Source organism: Halichoerus grypus, chromosome 5 (genome assembly GCF_964656455.1).
Source record: "Halichoerus grypus chromosome 5, mHalGry1.hap1.1, whole genome shotgun sequence".
Lineage (NCBI taxonomy): Eukaryota > Metazoa > Chordata > Mammalia > Carnivora > Phocidae > Halichoerus > Halichoerus grypus.
The window spans coordinates 43809753-43834394 of record NC_135716.1 but is presented as its reverse complement, the minus strand read 5'-3'; the positions used below and the strand labels follow the sequence as shown (position 1 = coordinate 43834394).

Sequence of the window (24642 nt, the reverse complement as noted above, 5' to 3'; positions counted from 1 at the left end):
TTCCCTTCCTTCTCCTAATGTCCTCCATGCTATTCCTTATGTTCCACAAATAAGTGAAACCATATGATAATTGACTTTCTCTGCTTGACTTATTTCACTTAGCATAATCTCCTCCAGTCCCATCCATGTTGATGTAAAAGTTGGGTATTCATCCTTTCTGATGGCTGAGTAATATTCCATTGTATATATGGACCACATCTTCTTTATCCATTCATCTGTTGAATGACATCTCAGCTCTTTCCACACTTTGGCTATTGCGGACACTGCTGCTATGAACATTGGGGTGCATATGGCCCTTCTTTTCACTACATCTGTGTCTTTGGGGTAAATACCCAGGAGTGCAATTGCTGGGTCATAGGGTAGCTCTATTTTTAAATTTTTGAGGCACCTCCACACTGTTTTCCAAAGTGGCTGTACCAACTTCCATTCCCACCAACAGTGTAAGAGGGTTCCCCTTTCTCCACAACCTCTCCAACATTTGTTGTTTCTTTCTCTGTCCATTTTTGCCATTCTAACTGGTCTAAGGTGGTATCTCAATGTGGTTTTGATTTGGATTTCCCTGATGGCTAATGATGATGAACATTTTTTCATGTGTCTGTTAGCCACTTGTATGTCTTCTTCAGAGAAGTGTCTGTTCATCTCTTCTGCCCACTTTTTGACTTATTTGTTTTTTGGGTGTTGAGTTTGAGAAGTTCTTTATAGATCTTGGATACCAGCCCTTTATCTGTAGTGTCATTTGCAAATATCTTCTCCCATTCTGTGGGTTGCCTCTTTGTTGTGTTGACTGTTTCCTTTGCTGTGCAGAAGGCTTTTATCTTGATGAAGTCCCAAAAGTTCATTTTTGCTTTTGTTTCACTAGCTTTTGGAGATGTATCTTGAAAGAAGTTGCTGTGGCCGATGTCAAAGAGATTACTGCCTATGTTCTCCTCTAGGATTTTGATGGATTCCTGTCTCACATTGAGGTCTTTCATCCACTTTGAGTTTATCTTTGTGAACGGTGTTAGAGAATGGTCGAGTTTCATTCTTCTGCATGTGGCTGTCCAATTTTCCCAGCACCATTTGTTGAAGAGACTGTCTTTTTTCCATTGCATGTTTTTTCCTGCTTTGTCAAAGATTATTTGACCATAGAGTTGAGGGTCCATATCTGGGTTCTCTATTCTGTTCCATTGGCCTATATGTCTGTTTCTGTGCCAGTACCATGCTGTCTTGATGATCACAGCTTTGTAATATAGCTTGAAATCGGGCAACGTGATGCCCCCAGCTTTGTTTTTCTTTTTCAACATTTCCTTGGCGATTCGGGGTCTTTTCTGATTCCATACAAATTTTAGGATAGTTTGTTCCAGCACTTTGAAAAATGTCATTGGAATTTTGATTGGGATGGCATTGAAGGTATAGATTGCTCTGGGTAGCATAGACATTTTAACAATGTTTATTCTTCCGATCCATGAGCATGGGATATTTTTCCATCTTTTTGTGTCTTCTTCAATTTCTTTCATGAATGTTCTGTAGTTCCTAGAGTATAGATCCTGTACCTCTTTGGTTAGGTTTATTCCAAGGTATCTTACGGTTTTTGGTGCTATTGTAAATGGAATCGTTTCTCTAATTTCTCTTTCTACAGTTGCGTTGTTAGTGTATAAGAAAGCAACTGATTTCTGTGCATTGATTTTGTATCCTGCCACATTACTGAATTGCTGTATGAGTTCTAGTAATTTGGGGGTGGAGTCTTTTGGGTTTTCCACATACAGTATCATGTTGTCTGAGAAAAGAGAGAGTTTGACTTCTTCTTTGCCAGTTTGAATACCGTTTATTTCTTTTTGTTGTCTGATTGCTGTTGCTAGGACTTCTAGTACTATGTTGAACAATAGTGGCGAGAGTGGGCATCCTTGACATGTTCCTGATCTTAAGAGAAAGGCTCTCAGCTTTTCCCCATTGAGGATGATATTCGCTGTGGGTTTTTCATAGATGGATTTTATGAACTTGAGGAATGTTCCCTCAATCCCTATTCTCCGAAGAGTTTTAATCAGGAAAGGATGTTGTATTTTGTCAAATGCTTTTTCTGCATCAATTGAGAGGACCATATGGTTCTTCTCCCTCCTCTTATTAATGTGTTCTATCACACTGATTGATTTGCGAATGTTGAACCACCCTTGCATCCCGGGGATAAATCCCACTTGGTCGTGGTGGATGATCCTTTTAATGTATTGTTGGATCCTATTAGCTAGGATTTTGTTGAGGATTTTGGAATCCATATTCATGAGGTATATCGGTCTGAAATTCTCCTTTTTGATGGGGTCTCTGCCTGGTTTGGGGATTAAGGTAATGCTGGCTTCATAGAATGAGTTTGGAAGTTTTCTTTCTGTTTCTATTTTTTGAAACAGCTTCAGTAGGATAGGTATTATTTCTTCTTTGAATGTTTGGTAGAATTCCCCAGGGAATCCATCAGGCCCTGGACTCTTGTTTTTTGGGAGGTTTTTGATCACTGCTTCAATCTCGTTACTGGTTATTGGCCTATTCAGGTTGTCAGTTTCTTCCTGTTTCAGTCTTGGCAGCTTATAGGTTTCCAGGAAGGCCTCCATTTCATCCAGATTGCTCAGTTTATTGGCCTATAGTTGTTGATAATAATTTCTAATAATTGTTTCTATTTCCTTGGTGTTAGTCGTGATCTCTCCCCTTTCATTCATAATTTTATTAATTTGGGTCCTTTCTCTTTTCTTTTGGATAAGTCTGGCCAGTGGTTTATCGATCTTATTAATTCTTTCAAAGAACCAACTTCTAGTTTCGTTGATCTGATCTACTGTGTTTCTGGTTTCTAATTCATTGATCTCTGCTCTAATTTTAATTATTTCTCTTCTAATGTGTGGCTTAGGCATCCTTTGTTGCTTTTTCTCTAGTTCTTTAAGGTGTAGAGTTAGTTGGTGAATTCAGGATTTTTCTATTTTTTTGAGTGAGGCTTGGATGGCTATGTATTTCCCCCTTAGGACCACCTTTGCAGTATCCCATAGGTTTTGGACCAATGTGTTTTCGTTCTCATTGATTTCCATGAATTGTTTAAGTTCTTTTTTGATTTCCTGGTTGACCCAAACATTCTTGAGCAGAGTGGTCTTTAGCTTCCAAGTGTTTGAATTTCTGCCAAATTTTTTCTTATGATTGAGTTCCAGTTTTAGAGCATTGTGGTCTGAGAATATGCAGGGAATAATCTCAATCTTTTGGTATTGGTTGAGACCTGATTTGTGACCCAGTAATATGGTCTATTCTGGAGAAAGTTCCATGTGCGCTCGAGAAGAATGAGTATTCTGTTGTTTTAGGGTGGAACGTTCTGTAAATATCTATGAGGTCCATCTGGTCCAATGTATCATTCAAAGGTCTTGTTTCCTTGTTGATTTTTTGCTTAGATGATCTGTCCATTGCTGAGAGTGGAGTATTGAGGTCTCCTACAATTAATGTATTGTTATCAATATGACTTTATTTTGGTTAACAGTTGGCTTATGTAGATGGCTGCTCCCATGTTGGGGGCATAGATATTTACAATTGTTAGATCTTCTTGTTGGATAGACCCTTTAAAAATGATATAGTGTCCTTCTGTGTCTCTAATTACAGACTTTAGTTTAAAATCTAATTTGTTTGATAGAAGAATTGCTACCCCAGCTTTCTTTTGAGGTCCGCTGGCGTGGAAGATGGATCTCCATCCCTTCACTTTCAGTCTGGATGTATCTTTAGGTTCAAAATGAGTCTCTTGTAGACAGCATATGGATGGGTCCTGTCTTTTTATCCAGTCTGCAACCCTGTGCCGTTTTATGGGAGCGTTTAGGCCATTCACGATAGGAATGATTATTGAAAGATATGAATTAATCGTCATCATGTTGCCTGTGAAGACGTTGTTTCTATAGATTGTCCCTGTAAATTTCTGTTGTATATCACTCTTGGGGTCTTTCTCCTTTTATAGAACCCCCCTTAATATTTCTTGCAGGGCCGGCTTAGTGGTCACATATTCTTTCAGTTTCTGCCAGTCGTGGAAGCTCTGCATCTCTCCATCCATTCTAAATGACAGCCTTGCCGGATAAAGTATTCTTGGCTGCATGTTCTTCTCATTTAGTACCCTGAATATGTCTTGCCAGGCCTTTCTGGCTTGCCAGGTGTCTGTGGATAGGTCTGACGTTATTCTGATGTTCCTTCCTCTGTACGTACGGAATCTCTTCCCCCTAACTGCCCTTAAGGTGGTTTCCTTGGTTCTAAGATTTGCAAGTTTTACTATTACATGCCAGGGTGTTGGCCTGTTTTCCTTGATCTTAGGAGGGGTCCTCTCTGCCTCTAGGACTCGAATGTTTGTTTCATTCCCCAGATTAGGGAAGTTCTCAGCTACGATTTGCTCAAATACATCTTCTAGTCCTCTCTCTCTCTCCACTCCCTTCGGGATTCCAATTATTCTGACATTGGAACACTTCATGGTGTCACTTATTTCTCTGATTCTATTTTCATGGATTCTGAGTTGTTTTTCCCTGGCCTCCTCTTTTCCCTTTTTATCTATTATATTGTCTTCCAGGTCGCTTATTCGCTCTTCTGCCTCAGTTACCCTAGCTGTTAGATTATCTAGATTGGATTGGATCTCACTGATAGCATATTTAAGTTCTGCCAATTCCCCTTTTATTTCTGCCCTTAGAGACTCTATGTTGCCATTAATTGATTTCTCCATTCTAGCCATTGTCTTCACAATTGCCAGCCTGAATTCCATCTCCGACATCTTGGTTATATCTGCATCCATTTGTAAATCTGCAGCATAAGTCATAATCTCTGAGTCTTTTCTGTTTTGGGGGCTCCTCCTCCTAGTCATTCTGTTGATGGGTGTTTGAGGGAATGTATAGAGTCCAAATTATTGACCAGAACCCAAGCAAGATGTACCTGTTTTCTTGGGACCTTAGGGTTGCTGGCCTCTTGTTTTCCCAGCCTGTCTTCTGCGGGACTGGCCTGGTGCGCTTACTCAGGCAACCCTGTTTGGGCGGAGTTGCCCTGCCCCCCTGTGGCAGGGGATGGGCTCAGCGGGAATCAGTCTTTGGGGCTTTTGTTCTCTGGCGGCTTTCCCTGGGGGCTTTCCGCGTCTCTTCTGCGAGTCAGAGCAGAAGAGACTGTTTCCAACCCTCTGCCTCAGAGCAGAGAGACCACAGTCTGTTCTTCAGTGAGCTCTCCAGGCCACACCATCTCCGTTTCTGTCCGTGCTGCTATAAACTGCAGAGGCCTGGGTTGTGCGCCCCTCCGTAGCGCTCCCAGTCCTGCCTCCAGGTGGGGGCACATCTCTGCCCTTTGTGCTTCTAAAACCGCCAGCAGCTCCCAGTTCGCGGGCATGCGCGTCCCCACCGCTCCAGGTTTCTGACCCGGGGGCTGCCCTAAAGTCCTTTCCCCGCTGCTACCGGTCTGCGAGTCTGTGCCCCGTCCGCAGCGCGCAAGGCTGTCACTCACCGTCGGTGTAGGATCCCCATGGCCAGGCACCCTCCCGCTGCTGTTTATTCTCTGATATCTGCCCTCGGAATCACGGCTCCCCGCTTTGTACCTCGAAACCAACCGCCTGCGATATTCTGTTTGCTAGAGATCTAGATCTTCTTACATCTCAGGCTGGTTTCGTGGGTGCTCAGAGTTGTCTGGTAGATATCCAGCTCAATTCTGGGGACCAGTTGAAATAGGGTCCCCTTCTCCTCCGCCATCTTTCCCCCCTCAGAATCTTTCCTCTTGATGATGTTTTAGTGCCTGTCATATACATAGTAATGTTTGATAATGCATCAGTTTCAAAGTTCATCATTCCTTCTAAACCTTCATATTTGTTGTACATTTTATAATTTTTAGTATTTATAAAGATATAATTTGTATATGGATAATTTTAAAATTCAAATTAAATAATCATATGTAAGGAAAATAAAAGAATTCAGCTGAAACTGATTTTAATATATGATGGTTAAGCATAGGAATAATCTCTGATGTACATACAGTTAGCTAACAAATGTTTTAACAAAATAGCATATAAACTATTCAAAAGGAACAATTTATTTGTTCACAAAAGATTTCTTGACTTTTAAACACTAGAATTAGGCCATCATTAAGTCTTATGTTATCAAAGACTGCATTGCCTGTATCTTTAAGAGGTGTCCTGAAAGATACTAGTGGTCATGCTATTAGTATCTTACTTTATATATACTAGCAATCCCAAGTCATAACTTTATGTTTCAGTGGTATATGTTATTCTTCCAAAGTAATATATTGGCAGCAAGTAGGAGAGGAACATAATTAATGGGTAATGTAAGAGTTGTCAAGAGACATATCAAATGCAACAAACATGTTTAGTTTCCAGAAACCATAAATGGAAAAAGTGAACTGTATGAATTGTGACCTATTTATAGGTCCGATGTATTTCAGCAAATTTTTCTACCATCTGCTGTTTGGGGAGTGAATCCTTATTTATTTGTTTTCTGCTTTATTGTGAGACCTAGCCATTGAGATCTGGTAGCTAAAAACTTGCCTCTAAAATCAGTGTTTCATTCTGAATCACAAACTCTGCTCTGTGTAAGTAGTTAAAGAAAAGGATTTGATAATGGACATCTAATTTAGGAGTCCTGGTAATATTAGTGTGAAAGAGTATTTTTTCAGAAAGGTTGACTTTATTATGTAACCATCCAGGAGAAAGAGCTGAAGTAGGTAGGAGGTTGTGCTGTTGAAGGATCAGACATTTAAGGAACCCAAGCTTAAGGCTGTTCGCTGTAGAAAGACAGCTTTCTCAGATGCTTGGTAAATGGAAGGGACAAAGTAATAAGGAACAGGGAGGCAACAAGTTATAGAATTTTGTTGTTATTTTTTAAGATTTTAATTGGGGTGAATGAGTGAAGATTATGTATGTACATATGTATGTATGTATATATTCCCAAAGATTCCTATTAGAGCCTGATGTGGGCTATCTTAATACCGGAGGGAAATCTTTCACTGTGGCCAGAAAAAAAAAAAACAAACCAGTCCCACAAACTGTTAAAATTCACGCAGTGTTTGTGTAACATTTATACAGGACTTCCATGCTACCGGCACAAACAATGAGGCTCCTTTAGTGGAGTAAATCAAGTGTTTATCTTGTTTGCTTCATCAGTGAAGATTTGATTTTATGTATTATATAGTATTTTACTTCAAGATGATGATATTGTTGGTAGTCATGGCAAAAGCCAGCTTATATTTTCTCACCACCCCTTTTGTTATTTAATATTCTAATTATTACCTAAAGTGAAGTTTCTGGATATGGCTGGGTGGATAGGTGTAATACCTATCGAATTCAGAGATTTGGGTAATAGAAATTAGTGCTCTTTACCAATATGACTCTATTCCAGTACTCTCTGCAGTGGGTAACTTAGACCAGTGCGTCTCAAAGTTCAACAGGCATACTGATTGCCTGGGGAACTTTTTAAATTGCAGCTTCTGGTTTAGTAGGTCTGGGGTGCAGGTGGAAGTCTGCATTTCTTTCTTCTTATTCTTTTTTTTTTAAATATTTATTTATTTATTTGAGAGAGAGAGGGAGAGAGGCAGCAGGGGGAAGGGTAGAGGGAGAGGGAGGAGAGAAGTAGACCCCCAGCTGGGCGTGGACTCTGGTGCTTGGCTCAATCTCAGGACCCTGAGATCAGGACCTGAGCTGAAATCAGGCGTTGGAAGATTAACCAACCGAGCCACCCAGGCACCCCAGGAAGTCTGCATTTCTAATAGGTTTTGAGGTGATGCAGATGCTATTGGTCCATGAGTCATAGTTTAAGTAGTAAGGATGTAGACGTTAGTAAATATGACAGACTCAGTTTTTGAGTCCAGTCTGAATATTTGTACAGTCCTTGCTTATTTTATTTTATTTTATTTTTTGAACCCATAATTTATACCTTGCTTATTTTAATGAGAGGTACAGAATTTGAACCTAAACTTTAATGATGTAAATTTTTATTAATTTGGATTCCTGTACGTAAAAGACATAGAGATATTGAAATGGAAGTAACTTGTTTTTCTTATATTATTGAAAATGAATTTATAATGTCAGTCACTAGCAATATAATTTATAATATATATATAATGGATAATTAACTGTGAGAAATAGGCCAAAAATGTCAATTAGTGAAATGTCAATTGTAATATAAAATAGTTATCTTAAAAATAATCTGAGGAACCATTTTTTTTATCTAGGAAATAACATCAAGATTTATAATGAATGAGCTAGCAGGAAAGAATCCTTTCATAATGCACGTCATAGAACAGCACCCACAGGTCAGGAACATAATCTCTCAGGGAAGAAAATGCGTAATATGTGGAAAGTGCTTTTTAACAATATGGCTGGAATGTGTTGAATTTGTTCCTCCACCAAAGGTAAATGGTGCTTTTTGTGTGAATAGAGCCTAAGACCTTCTCTTATTCTTTGTCCTTATCTAAATCAACCAGTACTAACTAGATTTTTATCTAAGAATTGACTTCTATGATAGTATAATGTTTTTTATTGAGCTTTATTGAGATAAAATTGACACATAACATCGTGTAAGGTTTTATGGTATTAAGGTTTATGTAAGACATGTTGATTTGGTACATTTATAAATTGCAAAATGATTACCACCATAGTTATTTCTTTTTTGTGGTGAGAACACCTAAAATCTACTAAATTAGCAACATTCGAGTATATGAAACAGTATTATTAACTGTACTTACCATACTGTGCATTAGATCCCTAGACTTGTTTAATCTTATAACTTGAAGTTTGTACCCTTTGACCAATATCTCCCCATTTTTCCCACCCCAACCAACCACCGCTTTACTACTTTACTATATCTCTGAGTTGGTCTTTTTTTTAGATATTATAAGTGATATATAAGTGATATTATATTTTAAGTGTTGTTATAAAGTATTTGTCTTTCTCTGTCTGACTTACTTCACTTAGCATAATGCCCTCAAGATCCATCCAAGTTGTAACAAATAGCAGGATTTCCTTTCTCATGGCTAAATAATATTCCTGTGTGTGTGTGTGTGTGTATCTCACATCTTTTTTATCCATTCATCCACTGACAGACACTTAGGCTGTTTCCATGTCTTTACTACTCACTATTATGAGTAGTGATGCAATGAATACAAGAGAACTGATATCTCTATGAGATAACTGATTTCAGTTTCTTTAGATATATACTCAGAAGTGGGATTGCTGGATCATATGGTAGTTTTATTTTTAGGTTTTGAAGAACATGCATACTGTTTTTCATAGTGGCTGTACTAATTTGTACTCCCACCAATAGTGCACTAGAATTCTTTTTTTCCCATATTCTTGCCAATACTTATCTCTTGTCGTTTTAATGATAGCTATTGTAACTGGTGAAGTGGTATCTCATTGTGGTTTCGATTGCATTTCTTTGATGATCAGTGATGTTGAGCACCTTTTCATGTACCTGTTGACCATTTGTATGTCTTCTTTAAAAAAAATGTCTATTCAGTTCCTGTGCCCATTTTGTAATTAGGTTATTAATTTTTTTGCTGTTGAGTTATATGAGTTCTTTATATATTTTGGATATTAACCCTTTATTAGATATATAACTTATAAATATTTCCTCTCCTTTTGTAGGTTGCCTTTTCATTTCACTGAGTTTCTTTTGCTAAAAAGCTTCAGAAGCTTTTTAGTTTGGTGTAGTCCCACTTATTTTTTTTCCTTTTGTTGTGTTTTTGGTGTCATATCCGGGAAATCACTGCCAAGACCAAGGTAAAAAGGTTTTTCCCTTGGAGTTTTACAGTTTCAGTTCTTTTTTTTTAAGATTTTATTTATTTATTTGACAGAGAGAGACACAGCAAGAGAGGGAACACAAGCAGGGGGAGTGGGAGAGGGAGAAGCAGACTTCCTGCTGAGCAGGGAACCCGATGAGGGGCTCGATCCCAGGACCCTGGGATCATGACCTGAGCCAAAGGCAGATGCTTAACAACTGAGCCACCCAGGCACCCCTACAGTTTTAATTCATAAATTTAAATCTTTCATCCATTTTGAGTTTACTTTTATGAGTGGTGTAAGATAGGGGTCCAATTTCATTCTTCTACATGTAACTGTCCAGTTTTTCCAACAGTATTGAAGACACTATCCCTTCTCCATTGAGTATTCTTGCTTGCTTGTCAATTAGTTGACCATATATGTGAGGGTTTATTTCTGGGATCTAGATTTTGTTCCCTTGGCCTAAGTATCTGTTTTTATGCCGGTACTGTACTGTTTTGATTACTATAAGCTTTGTAATATAGTTTGAAATCAGAAAGTGTGATGCATCCAGCTTTGTTCTTTTTTGGGGGGATTCCATTGGCCATTTGGCATCTTTTGTGGTTTCATACAAATTTTAGTATTGTTGTTTTTCTATTTCTGTGAAAAATGTCATTGGAATTTTGATAGGGATTACATTAAATTTATAGATGGGTAATATGGATATTTTGACAACATTAATTCTTCTGATCAATGAACATAGGATATCTTCCCATTTGTTTGTGCCTTCAGTTTCTTTAATCAAAGTCTTACTGTTTTCAGTGTAGAGAACTTTCACCTCGTTGGTTACATTTAGTCCTAAGAACTTTGTTTTTGATGTGCTGGTGAATGAAATTGCTTCCTTTATTTCTTTTTCAGATGTTTTGTTGTTGGTGTACAGAAACATGACTGTTTTTTGTATGTTGACTTTACTGAATTTATTGATTAGTGCTAGAAGGTTTTTGGAGGAGTCTTTAGGATTTCTTCTACATAATATCATAGCATCTGCAAACAAAGACAGTTTTACTGTTTTCTATTAGGGTACCTTTTATTTCATTTTCTAGCCTGACTGCTCTGGCTAGGATTTTCAGTACTCTGTTGAACAGGAGTGGTAAGAATATAGAGAGCTTAGCACAGTGCTTGATACATATTTTATTTCTGAGAAAGGCTGATGAATCACAAGATCTGGATTTGAAAACAGCTCTTCCATTCTATTAGGTTATTAATATATTATATCAAATGTATCTTAGAGAAAAATCTGGCAGAACTGCTGCCAATGAGGGCTAATATCAAGGTAAAATAATGGTTGAAGCGAAATTTAAAAGTCAAAACCAGCTGGACATGAAATACCAAGAGAAGAGAGAGATCATCAGTGGAAAAATGAAAATAGAAAATGTATGTTGATTCTCAAGATGGGAGTAAATCTGTAATCTTGATTGCTTATGTAACCTATCTGTGAATTGTTCACATTACCATCTGGAATTGATTGTTACATTCAAGAGATGTTTAATGAGTATAACACATACCATATTACTTGGTAAAAGTTGTCAAAACACTCTGCTTTTCACTGGTCATGACACGAACACCTTGGAGAAGTTGCCATTTTTCATTTTTTTCCCAATGAACATCTTTCAGTCTTTCTTGGGGAGAATGTTCTTGCTCTAATAGATTTTTTCTTAAAATCATCTGATGAGCTGCTAGTCTCATTTCAAGTAGAGAAGTCACAACCTAATGATAGTAACTGCATCCAACACTTATTTGGTACTGTGTCTCATGTCATGCTAAGCATGTTGCCTTGGCATCCCTCCATTAATGTGCAAAATAACCTCATGACACCAGTGATAAATCCAAGTTCAGAGGAGCAAAATACTTTGGCTCAGTTCACAAAGCTGCTGAATAGAGGCTATGCGGAGGGAACCCATGTATGTGATTCCTTGCTCTTAACCAGACATGGTGAACCATCTTTCCTATGCTTTTCAACCCAGTTATTTCTCATTTGCTTCAACTGAATTTAAGGCATTCATGTTAAAGAGCCTTATTCTGTCATTATTTATTTATCTACTCAAACTCATGAATTTTTTTCCTAGTATGTGTCAGGTACTTTACCAAGGGCTGGGAATATAGAGCTCCAGCCTCCCAGGAACTTACACGTTCCAAGAAGTGGTATAAGAAGGTGATTGGAATCTGACAAATTAGGCTTGATGACCAGCCCTGCCACTTAACCACCTGTGTCATCTTAATTTACCTTTGGGGCTAAACTTCCATTTGTAAAATTGCAATAATAATAATAGTACATATCTCACAGGCCTGAGATGAGGTACTTCATAGATGGTGCTTAGCATAGTAGGTGCTTCATAAAGGTAGTGCATAATAGATACTTAATAGGATAGATTTAAAAAAAATTAAGGCCTTCAGACAAGAAAGAATTATTACATTCTTATGTAAGTACAGTGATGGAGGAGTGCACAGGGTGGTGCTATAACAAAAACAATGAATCGTGGATCACTACATCAAAAACTAATGATGTATGGTGACTAACATAACATAATAAAATAAAATAAAATAAAATAAAATAAAAAAGTCATTTCATTTAAATGGGGACATTCTCTCTCTATCCCTGGGGCCTAGCACAGTGATCATTCTTGGTGCTTGAATACATAATACATGTTAACATTATTTTAATAAGCATTGCTTGTAAATGTGCTTTGAGTGATAGGAAGGTATTAGAATAAAGTACCAGTGGACAGGCATTTTTGGTAAGGGAACTGCCTGTGCAAAGTAACATTGTGCAAGTAAATTATGCAACGAGTGCCAGAAACTCGCAGAGATGGGAGATGAGGTTAGAGAGAGAAGCAGGTGTGAGATCAGGATGGCTCTTGTGTGTGAAGTTTGAACTTAATTTTGAAAGCTACTCTCTTGGTTTGTTACAGTTTGTTACAGCTGCCATCACAAAGTGCCACAGACTGAGTGGCTTCAACAACAGAAATTTATTTTCTCACATTCCTGGAGGTTAGAAGTATGAGACCAAGGCATCAGAAGCCTTGGTTTCTTTTGTGGCTTCTCGCCTTGGCTCATAGATGATCATCTTCTCTGTGTGTTCACATAATCTTCTCTTTGTACATGTCTGTGTCCAAATTTCCTCTTCTCATAAGCACATGGTCATCTTGAATTAGGGCCCACCATAATGACCTCATTTTAACATAATTAATGCTTTAAAGACTCTATTTCCAAATATAGTCACATTTGGAAGTACTGGGGGTTAAGATTTCAACATATGAATTTGTGGGGGACATGTTTCAGCCCATAACACCTACTTACAGTTGTTGAAGCAGTGGAGTAGCCAGATGAGATTATTTATTTATTTATTTTTTGCAAGATACTCGAAGCCAGGGGAATGAAGATTGCTCAAGGGGACTTCTATGGTGAGGTGAGAAGGTCAGAAGGACAGAACCCTTGAGGATGATAATACCATACTATCAAAGGGGTGAACAATAGCAGGAGTCAGCAAAGGGGAATGAGAAAATATCAGGGAGGCAGTGAGGGCCAAAATCAGGTAATGCGAGCACAGATTTTCTAGCTATAAAACACAGATGTGTGAGAAAGAGGATTTTCTTACTTTTTCTTCTGCAGAACTTATCTTCCATTTGGGCCCTCATTCTACTGGAAAACTTATTTTAGTTAATTCCAAGTTTATGTGGTAATTTTAGGAAGTTTTTGGTCATTTAAGATATAATTTTGATCATTCAGGATTTCCTTCTCCTCCCTTTCTTCCTGTATTATCCAACTTTTGGAGCTCTTGAGTACTGTCCCATGTGGTCATCCTCTGAAGGGTATGGTCATCCTGTCAAGACCTCAGATGTGGTTGTATCTTCATGACGATGTCTGCTGAGTTGCCCACTATCATTGACTTCTGCTTATTTCTTCTGTGCCCTGTCCCTTCTAGTTCTGACCTTGGAGTCTCTTTGTCCTGCTGGTCCTTTCCTACCACAGTATTCTCTGGGTGAGATAATTTGGCTGTTCCCTTACTCTACTATGGGCTCAAGCATGAGTTGGTTAAAGGTTTCAAGTTGAGAGATTCAGAGCTGAGGAGAAAAAACTGGGCTGGGAAATTGGGAGAGGAAGATTGTATCCTTTGTGTCATTAAATGGGAAGCAGATTGCCTTGATCAGAAACCAAATGGGAACACAGAAGTGAAGTCTACAAGTCTTAACTAATCTCCATGAAATGTATAGGGTAAAGGTAGGAGAGCAATAAGATGTTCCCTAGAGGGTGAGGAAGGCTTGAGGAAAGATTTTGAGGATGGGGAAATATGTGCATGATTGTAGGCTGTGGAAAGGGCTAGTAAAAGGTGGAACTTAAAATTAGTCTGTGTTGTGTGCTAATTCAGGAAGGGTTTAGTGTTTTGATTATATACTGCCTACTTTAAGGAATTAATAGTGCTAGAATTTGGTTACCACATGATGAGCCTCATCTTTTCCATCACCTTAAGGGATTGAGTAAGCTAAAAAGAGCAGATATGAAAGTTTTTAAACAACTAGAAAATGGGGGCGGTGCCTGGGTGGCTCAGTTGTTAAGTGTCTGCCTTTAGCTCAGGTCATGATCTCAGGGTCCTGGGATCAAGCCCCACATCAGGCTCCCTGCTCAGTGGGGAGCCTGCTTCTCCCTCTCTCACTCCCCCTGCTTATGTTCCCTCTCTCGCTGTGTCTCTCTTGGTCAAATAAATAAAATCTTAAAAAAAAACCAACTAGAAAATGGATAGTGGTGGTAGTTTCCCACTTAAGTATGATTTGTATGTGTTTGTTTCCTTCAGTTACCTTTAGTGGGTGCTTACTATGTACAAGGTACTGTGCTTGTCTCTTAGGATCCAAAGATGAATAAGACAGTCCATGCCATTGAGGAAATCACATACTGTTTATTAAAATACATTGTTATAAGCATTGTAATAAGGTGTTATATACTCATACTACGACATCACAGACAGAGCAAGCAACTACTTAGGTGTCCCTGTCTGTTCAGGCTACTATAATGAAATACCACAGACTGAGTGGCTTATAAATGACAGAAATTTATATCTTACAGTTCTGGAGGCTAGAAGTCAGAGGTCAAGGTGCCAGCATGGTTCGTTGAGGGCCCTCTTTTGGATCACATATTTCTTGTTGTATTCTCAAGTGTTGGAAGATGCTAGAGGTGTCTCTTCTAAGGGCACTAATCCCAATCATGAGGACTCTGTCCTCCTGATCTAATCACCTCCCAAAGGCCTCATCTCCTAAAATCATGACATTAGTTATGAGGACTAACGCAGGAATTTTGGAAGGACACAGGAGGCTTAAGGGAAACTTTCCTGAGGAGGTGTTATTTGAGTAACATGAAGTCACAGTGTTCATATTAACTTTATGACTTGTTTTTCATTGCCTCCATTTAGAGGTGAAGCAACTAAATAAGATAAGCAGCTTGTTCATCTTAAGTTTCAAATCTTTGAAGTAACAGGACTTGAGTTAATGCCTCCTGATACCCCCTTTAGGTCTCTTTTTGTTGTACTTCTATAGCATATACATTTTTATTTTGAACCATAAAAGAAAGTGCAAATAAATTCATTGATTGATGGTTGTATAATTATTCACAACAGCTGCCTTCCATATTTGAAAGAAAGGTGGAAGAGAGATGAGGCTTTTCCTCTGTTGACTTATGGAGTGGAACAGAGAACCACTGATATTCAGGCCAGATGAAGGGAAGAATTTTCCTACGGGATTTTACACAGATGCACACACACATGCACTCATGCATGTTAACATTGGTCATTACTGAAGAAACAATAAGGATGGAAGAAAGAATAGGAGAATAAAGAGATTTGGTATCTACATAATTTCATTTTAAAAATTAAAAGGGAGGGGCACCTGGGTGGCTCAGCTGGTTAAGCCTTCTGCCTTTGGCTCAGGTCATGATCTCAGGGTCCTGGGATTAAGCCCTGCATCGGGCACCCGGCTCAGTGGGGAGCCTGCTTCTCCTTCTGCTGCTCCCCCCAACTCATGTTCTCTCTCTCACAAATAAATAAATAAAGTCTTTAAAAAAATTGAAAGGGTAATAAGAATACCTTTTTATCAATTAAGTATGTCTGAGTGCATTATAAAAACAGCAACAGAATGGCATAAGAATATAGCATGGGTTAAAAACATAATGGTTAAAAAAATAAACCAGAGACCTAGGTGTGAATACTTGCAAATGGCAGAAAATATTCAGTTATTGGAGAAAGACATGATCCCTCACATTGAAAAAGCACATTGGGTGCCAAGCAGAATAAAAAAGAACAAATCCATCTCTAGACACATTTTGGTAAAATTGCATTATGCCAAAGAGGAGCCATTAAGAGCTAAAGATAAATTTTTTTTAAGATAAATTTTTAATAAAATAGATCATTTACAAAGAAATGACAGTGGACTGAGAGCAGATGCCAGGAAAAAAATGGTATAATGTCTTCAAGCACTAAGACAAAATAACTCAAAATCTAGAATTCTATGCCTAGATAAGTTGATAGGCAAAAGACATTGGAGTATCAGGAAATTGTGAGAAGAAAAAATTTGAAAAGGAAAATTGTTTTGCTTTGAAACAACCACTGATCCTAACTTTATTAAAATAATTGAAAAAATTAAACAAGTAACATTTAGTAAGTTTGTGACAGTGAAAAAAGTATGTAACAATGGAATTAGAATAAGTGTATAGTATGAAATTATAAATTATGCCAAATAAATTTAAGGATATTTAAAAATTGGATAGATTGGGATATATATTACCAGGTACTTGCCAATTGAAACATCTTATTTTAATGGGGTTGTTTAGTTCCCTGTTTCTAGAATGAAAATGTACACAGAATACGTGGGGATGATAATCAGATTAACCATGATGGTAAACAGTTGCTTTTATATATCTTTAGGATTGTGTGTTGCCTTTCCACTTAAGTAGAAGGAGATTATACAAAAACTAGTTTGCCTAGAAGCCTTCCTTTCTATTTAAAAAAATTTATATCTTAATTATCTTTTCAGGAACGAAACTTAGAGAATGCTGACCTTTAGAGTAAATACTTGATCATGAAGGGAGAGCCCATTTGATAATGCCAACGTCTGGTTGCTTTGTTGTGCTTTACAGAATGTTCTGTCTCTGACGGAGTTTGCCGTCTGAAGGCACAGTTGAAGGGGGGAGACCCTTGATGACAAATGGGTCTTTATTCTGTACATAAAACAACTAGAAACAACCAAATATCAAATTGTAATTGCTTTTATTCAGGTGAATGTGAAATTATGTGGTACTTATGAAATAGTGAGATTGAGGACTGAAAAGTAGTTGATGAAAAGTTCCGCTCAATATCAGATATTAACCTTTACCATAATTCATCCAGATGCTTTTGTGTTTTTCCAAATGTTACAGCTCTTGCCATCTGAGTTCAGCAAGTCCTTAGCAATGATAGAATTATCAATAATTTCAGCATAATTGATATTTAAGTAATAACTGCTAATGATATAAATCTTTGAAATAGCAACAAAGCTAATCCTTTTTAGTTACTACCAACTTGGGCCATATTTGAACTAGTAACTTAGAGGTAACCTAAATAGTCTCATAAAATCTTTCCAAACACTTGAGAGTGATCCTGGGCCCAACATATGCATTTGATAGTTTTCATTTTGTATCGTTACGTTAGTTGAACTTAACATTTCCCCAGATACCTTTAAAATTGAAGAGTTTAGGGAGGGAACAGTTTGGAATATGAACTCTCAACCCTGTATTGAATGATGTAATGTAATTAAAACTACCCTGAAAAGAGATTAGATTGAGTAGGTTTCACTACAAATGAGTGAAAATGCTGATCTACTCTATGGAAATAAATGAAAATTTGCAACCTTAATTCCTTTTTTATGACAAGCTGCCAGTAATGAAACATAATATAAGATTACATTTAATAATTTTACTCATTACTTATAGAGCAAAATCTTACTTTGCAGTAAAAGGTTATTACTGTTTAGATACCACTGACATTCATTTATGAAACTGATCATTTCAGCCAGCCAACTGTGAAAATGAATGTAGGTTTTAAAACATTTATGCAGTGGTTAGTCAATTTAATGTACATTAGGCACTAAGAGGATCAGAAGGCATCACATTTCTAATTCTAAACAGTCGTGAAAGTAATATGTATTTATTCAGAAAAATTGAAATGGTATGAATGTTCTTTATTATTTTATTCAGAAGATAGCAAAACAATTATAGTATAAACGAACTCACACACTATATCTTGATTACTTCTACTCCTATGGGAACTCATTGAATTTTCTTTTCTCTTTAGAAAACTCTCCCTTTTGTTCTTAAACTGCTGGGTAGAGTCACAATTGTATTCAATATCTATGATTGTTTTTTCTTCTAAAGAATCTCAAATAGCATTCAACTTCAGTACATTTATCTGAAGCTGTGCATCACCAAAATGTTTGAACCTCCCACGTGAAATTCAAAGGACATTGATGATGAAGACATGGTGTTGTAGAGCAGGATCACTCTGTAGAGGAGAGAATGCTGCTTGCTTTCTGGTTTCTGCTCTTATCACAGTCCAAAGTGCCCTACAGGCAGAATGACCATATAATGTATTACTTAAGTCAAGATGCTTTTGAGAGTGAAAGTGAACATTATTAATAAGCTGGAAAACCAGCAGGAAACCAGGACTATCCTGGGCAAATCTGAATGTGTGTCTCCCCTTTTTAAGTGGAGCAGTTAACTTTAGAGTAGTGCTCATTGCTGGCTTTTATCACTGCTGGTGTGGAGGAGTTGTCATTCTGAATGTTCATCTGAGATTTTTAAAATTATTTTCGGTCACTCTGTAAATATTTGAGGTCCTGCTTTAAACAGGAAACTCTGGGAGCTAAGTATAGGGCAAATAAGTAGGGGACCTAGTTGGTCCCAAATGGTTTAAAATCTAAGAACTTTAAAGATGAAAAAGACACTAGCAATACAAATTAAATGTTAAATGAGTGGTAAGAGCTTTTGTGCTTCAAAATGGAAGATGAGATCATTTTAAGTTGTCAGGCCTGGAAGGTACCCAGAAAGATGCTGTGACTTTACAAGGCCTTGATGTAGGTAGAATTCAGATACATGGAGAAGGAAGCAGAGCGGATATTTTAGAAGAGAATGATATGGAGGAGAATGGATCTTGTTCATAGGGCAGTGAATTAAGTTGGTTCATGGAATGAGAGGAGGGGACATTATAAAAAAAAATGAGGTCAAATTCTATGAACCTGTCAAAGGACAGAATAAGGAGTTTGAACTTGATCCCATTTGGAAATGGAGTCCTACTGAATGTGTGGGGACAAGCCACTGATATAAAGAAAGATGTATTTTAGAAGGAATCATTTAGCAGTACTGTGCAGGATTAACTGGAGGTGGAAGAGAGGAGAAGCTGAAGAAAAGAGACCTATTAATGGTTGTCTAGTGTGGGTGTAAGGTGTAGCATTAGAAAATGCAAGGAAGGGAACCTTCATGGGAGGAGGAAGGTTGATGGAACTTGATTGATTGGATAAGGAAAACTGCAGAAGGGTGTGAAGGAGAAAAACCAGAAAACTCCAGAGGGAGCTGATCTGGGAGGCAAGACCCCAACTTTTATCTCAGACATACTGAGTTTCAAGTGCTGTGCGGATAATTCAAGTGAATATGTTTGGCCAGTTGGAGATAGATCAGAACAGCAAAGCAGTGTACTTCTGTGCATTATCTGAAAATGTGTGCACTTTCCAACAACTGTTCATTCTTTCAGAGAGCTCTGCACATTGTTATTAAACCACAATTAAAACCCTACTTTGGTGAAAGAAGGTGGGAGGAATACTCTGACTAACACTGAGTAAGAGTTTAGTGAACTTAGAGTCTAGTTCTGTCTCTAGCTTGAACCCTGAGACTTAAGGTAAACCACCTTCCTTCTCACTGTATCTGGACTAATTTCCTCATCTGAGCAATGAAGGGATTAGAGCAAAGCCTCTTCTAGCTTCAGAGTGTCCGAGGGGCTGTCATAGTCATGCTTTTCATGGTCCTGCTAATTTGGAACATTATACCGGTATTAGTGTCCCATTGCTGATGTAACAAATTGCCATAAACTTGGTATCTTAATGAAAACTTATTATGTTACAGTTTGGTAGGTCAGAAGTCCAACATGAGTCTCACTGAGCTAAAATCAAGGTGTCAGCAGGGCTCCATTGCTTTCTGGGGGCTCCAGGGGAGGATCCATTTTCTTGTTCTTTCCAGCTTTTAGAGGCCACTGACATTCCTTGGCTCATGGCCCCTTCCTCCGTCCTCAAAGCCAACATTGGCAGATCTGGTCCTTCTCACGTCACATCACTTGGATCTACTCTTCTGCCTCCTTCTTCCACTTTTAACAATCCCTGTAATGAAATTGGGTCCACCTAGATAATACAGAATAATTATGGACCTCTGAAGGTCCTTATATTAATCACACCTGTAAAGTCCCTTCTGCTATGTAAGGTAACATACATATTCACAGGTTCCAGGGATTAGGACATGAACATCTTTGCAAGGGGGTGGGGACACTACTCTGCCTACTATGATACTTTTCCAAAGAAAACAGGAAACGATCTTATTCTTTTTTCTTATGCTTTATGCTTCATGTAATACTGAAACCTTATTCAAAGCTTTACTTTTACTGTGATATTAATATATATTTTGATAACTTTTTATTTCTCAGTTTAAAAGATGACAGTCATTGTCACTGATAAGGCATGTGTTGAATTTTTAAAAAAAACTCAATTCCACCATTCAAAAAATATAAAACTTAGTAAATACATGTTTTTAAACTTAAAGGGCAAAACTACTTTTTCCTAAAATAGGGAGAGGATGTAATCATATATTCATTTGCTTTAGGAAATAATGCATTTCACTATAAATAGTAAAGGGTGAAAAATTAGACTGTAGTATATTTTCACATATTAAAGCCTTTTGCTACAAAGATACTTCAGAATAAAAGCATGCCTAATTATAGACCAATTCCTTTTCCTTTTCTATCTTCAGCTTGACAAAAAGGAGCTTTCAGATGTTTCAATTTCTATCTGTAAACAACAAGCAAACCAGTAATTATCTTCCACAGAATCTTGAAGTTATGTTAATTGAGGCTTATGAAGAGAGGTCCTCTATAAGAGGGTGTGTCGTTAATTCTTTTGTAACATGCTCATGTCAAATGGACAAGTGTACTGGTAGAAACCATTGTGATGATGCCACAAATGGGCATAGAAATTTAAATGGATATCAACAGGTCAGGTATTTGAGACTTTTTTTTTTTATGAAAACACATTACTGCATCCAGTGACTCTAGATGGAAAAGTATGTTCCCAAGGAATTATGTTGAGTTCATTTTTCTTAGTAAAATTTCCAGCAAACAATTCAGAGTACTGAGAGATATCAGAAATAGTAATTATTAAGTTATAGAATAATTATAAGCAAAGATTCATATTCAGTACAAAACTGAAACAAAACATTTTATTTTAATTAACTAAACTTTGATACCCCCAAGAAGGGGAAAGAGGGATACAGACCCTTTGCATTCCTGCCTGCAACAAGAGCCAATGCGAACCTTGCCCATATAGTTTCTTACTGACACAAAGGAAATGGCTAAAACCACAGTGGAAATAGAAAATGTCTTTTAATAGTTTCTACTGTAAACTTTTTACCTCATGGAGAAACTGGACAAAGCAAATCAGATTAACTGTATGGCCCCACTTGTTTCCTTGGTTTATGTTTGTCTTTCTATAACCTCATCTTAGTTGATGGCTCTACTCTTTGTTCTAGTTTCTTAAATAACAGCTAAGTGAAGTGTATTAGCATGGTTTATTTTGATAGCCCTTAGATGTAGATGAAATGTGCTACGATAGTAAGCAGGGGTAGCTGATTGGACCCATATGCAAAGGGGAAAAAACACATTTAGCTTTTGAGCACAATTTCAACACTTAGCCACTATAATCCAGTTGATCACTATGATCTCATATAGATTTAAAATACTGTACATAATTTGTATATCATTGGAGAACTTTATGAATTGTTACCCCTGGACTAATGTATTCACTTATTGTTGATAGTCCATGATTCAACATTTTATGGTCTGTTTATTGTTTATATTGTATTGTTTCCCCAATACAGTTTGCACATTCCTGAACTTCTGCTCTCACAGCTCACTGTTTTTGAATGTCCTTTCGTGTCCTTTCCAGGCAGTCACAACCTAGTCATCCTTCAAAACCCAGCTCACCATTTTCTTATACCGTGAAATTTTGCTTAATGTGCAGCCTATGGTGGTGTCTCCCTTCTCTGAATAATATAGAACCTATCATGGTGTTGAGCCTTATGTTTCTAGTTATTTTTTGTGTTTATGTATTAGCTTTCCAACTAGATACTGAAAAGATTCTTTGAGGCAGAGATTGTTATATATCTTTGTATCCTTGGTACTTTGCTTAATGTGGTTCAAGTTTAGGTTGCTTATAATTTTTTAGAACTTTTGGTTGCAAGTTAAAGAAACCCAACTTATGCACTAACTAACTAACTAATGACAAGTAATAAAGAAGGTCTAGGAATGGGTCTGGCTGAATACTTAGTCATGCTCAGTCAGGTAACCCAAATTTATCATCAGGAATCTGTCCTTCTATGTGTATTGTCTCTGCTTTCCTTTGTTTGGTTTTGCACTCATTGCACCCTACACTACGCCCCCTGTCAATAGAGGTAGAGCTTCCTTCTCTTAGTAGATCCAGGGAAAGCCCTAGGGCTGATGTTCATTATTGGACTGTCTTGGGTTATGTGCCGGATTTGAGTTATATGGCTAAGTCTTAAGCCAGGGAGTGGAATCAGTTATCCTCTCTCTTCCATAACATAAACACTGAAATCAGTGAAGGGATGTTTCCCAAAAGGGAAAAGATGGGCTTTTGTGCCAGCAGAATGGGAAATAGATGCTGGACAGGCAAAAACAAGATGCTGATTGGAGATTTCAGTAAATGTTTGCTGATTGATCAACTGAACTTCCTTTTAGGAATAAAGTCAGATTTGTAGAGATTCTGTACCATTTTCCACCTTAATCCCAAATATTTTATCATCAGATAGTGCCATGTATCCTCTGAGTACTTCATAGTCATGGTTGGAGGTAGATGAGAAGGTGATGTGACATATGACTTTGACTTCCCCACCAAGGTTGAAAGGCTATTACTCTCTCAAGGATGGATTAATAACTGTGCCTTGGTGTTTGAACGTTTAAATGGGCCCTCACAGTTCTTTTGTGGAAGAGTGGACCAAACAGTAATGAAATCTCTCACTGTGATTTGTGATGATGACAGCCCAGTGAGTCCATGATAAAAGTAAATAGCATTGTCAATGAGTTAAACTACTAGTTGTGTGACTGTTTTGGATTCTTTGAGAGCTATGTTGACTTCAGAAGTTGTTTATAAAGCATACAGATGGTAAGCTTTTGAAGTTGCCATTATTTCCAGCATTAGTGGTGAAGACATGTATACTAAGTTGGCTAACAGGGTTTTTGACTGCCTATTTTGTGTATTGAGAATGAAAAACAGAGATTTGAAGTACAAAAACTTAAGTCATGTATTGGGCAAATTGTCTGAAATCCAGCCAGTCTTAATGAACATTATACATAGTGAGCAAAGAATATTAATTTCCGTGGGAAATGGATGCTGGACAGGCCAAACCAAGATATTCATTGGGGAATTCAATAAATGTCTGCTGATTGATCAATTTAACATCCCTGTAGGACAGAAATCAGGTTTGTGTGGATTCTGTATTGTTTTTTATCTTCATCCTAAACACATTATGGCTAGACAGTATAATAATATATTTGGATAAAAGCATAGATAATCCTTTATCATTTGAATTTTGTTTATTTTTTTAAAGATTTATTTATTTTTGGGACGCCTGGGTGACTCAGTTGTTAAGCGTCTGCCTTCGGCTCAGGTCATGATCCCAGGGTCCTGGGATCGAGTTCCGCATCAGGCTCCTAGCTCAGTGAGGAGACTGCTTCTCCCTTTCCCTCTGCTGCTCCCCCTGCTTGTGCTCTCTCTATTTCTCTCTCTCTGACAAATAAATAAATAAAAATCTTTAAAAAAAAAGATTTATTTATTTTAGGGAGAGAGAGAACAGGAGGAGGGACAGAGGGAAAGGGAGAGAGAGACTCTCAAGCAGACTCTGCACTGAGCCCAACGACGTGGAGCTGGATCTCAGGACCCTGAGATCATGACCTGAACTGAAACCAACAGGCGGATACTCAACTGACTGAACCACTCAGGTACCCCATTGTTTAGTTTTGAAAATGCCTTTCTTAGCTAGTTAATTTGTTCTCTTAGCTAGTTACTAGTTTTGAATATGCCTTTCTTAGCTAGTTAATTTGTGTGTGGGAAAAGAGCAAATCAAGCATAAATAGAGTAGTGTGCCCTTTAGAAATTAATGTTGTGAAATCTCGGAGAAAGTTAATGTTTATTTTATTCAAAAATATTTATTGAGTACTGCTTTAATTTTATTTTTAATCTTTACCTTTTAGAACTGGAAGATAAGCAGAAATCTACAGCTGGTACCTCTTCGAATATTAATTTGTTCTTACAAATGTTTTAATCAGCGTGGCCCTAACCTCTTTGGAATTGCTCAAGCATAGAGCTGGTGAGCAGCTCACTTAGAGCCTCACATGACTTGCCCCATCAGCTCTGCACACAGAGTCAGATTATGCCCTACTTATGATACCATGCTGTGTCTCTTCCCTTTGCCGGTACATTAAGCAAAGGAAGAAAAATAATTTACTTGTAAAGATCCCAATTTAAGCACTATAACCTACCTTTAGCTTGTTTAGACTCTAGGAGTGCTGTTCTTTGACTTAAAAA

The 24642-nt window shown here is 37.6% G+C and overlaps 1 protein-coding gene across 1 annotated transcript in view; it reads left to right on the top strand.

The window, feature by feature from the left end:
• LRRC69 (leucine rich repeat containing 69) overlaps positions 1-24419 on the top strand; it is a 106588-nt gene extending 82169 nt beyond the window's left edge. The window contains exons 7-8 of the mRNA XM_078071666.1: positions 8185-8364; positions 24309-24419. Coding sequence (XP_077927792.1) covers positions 8185-8364; positions 24309-24419 — 291 coding nt within the window. The remainder of the gene's footprint in view (positions 1-8184; positions 8365-24308) is intronic.
• Positions 24420-24642: the final 223 nt, after the last annotated feature.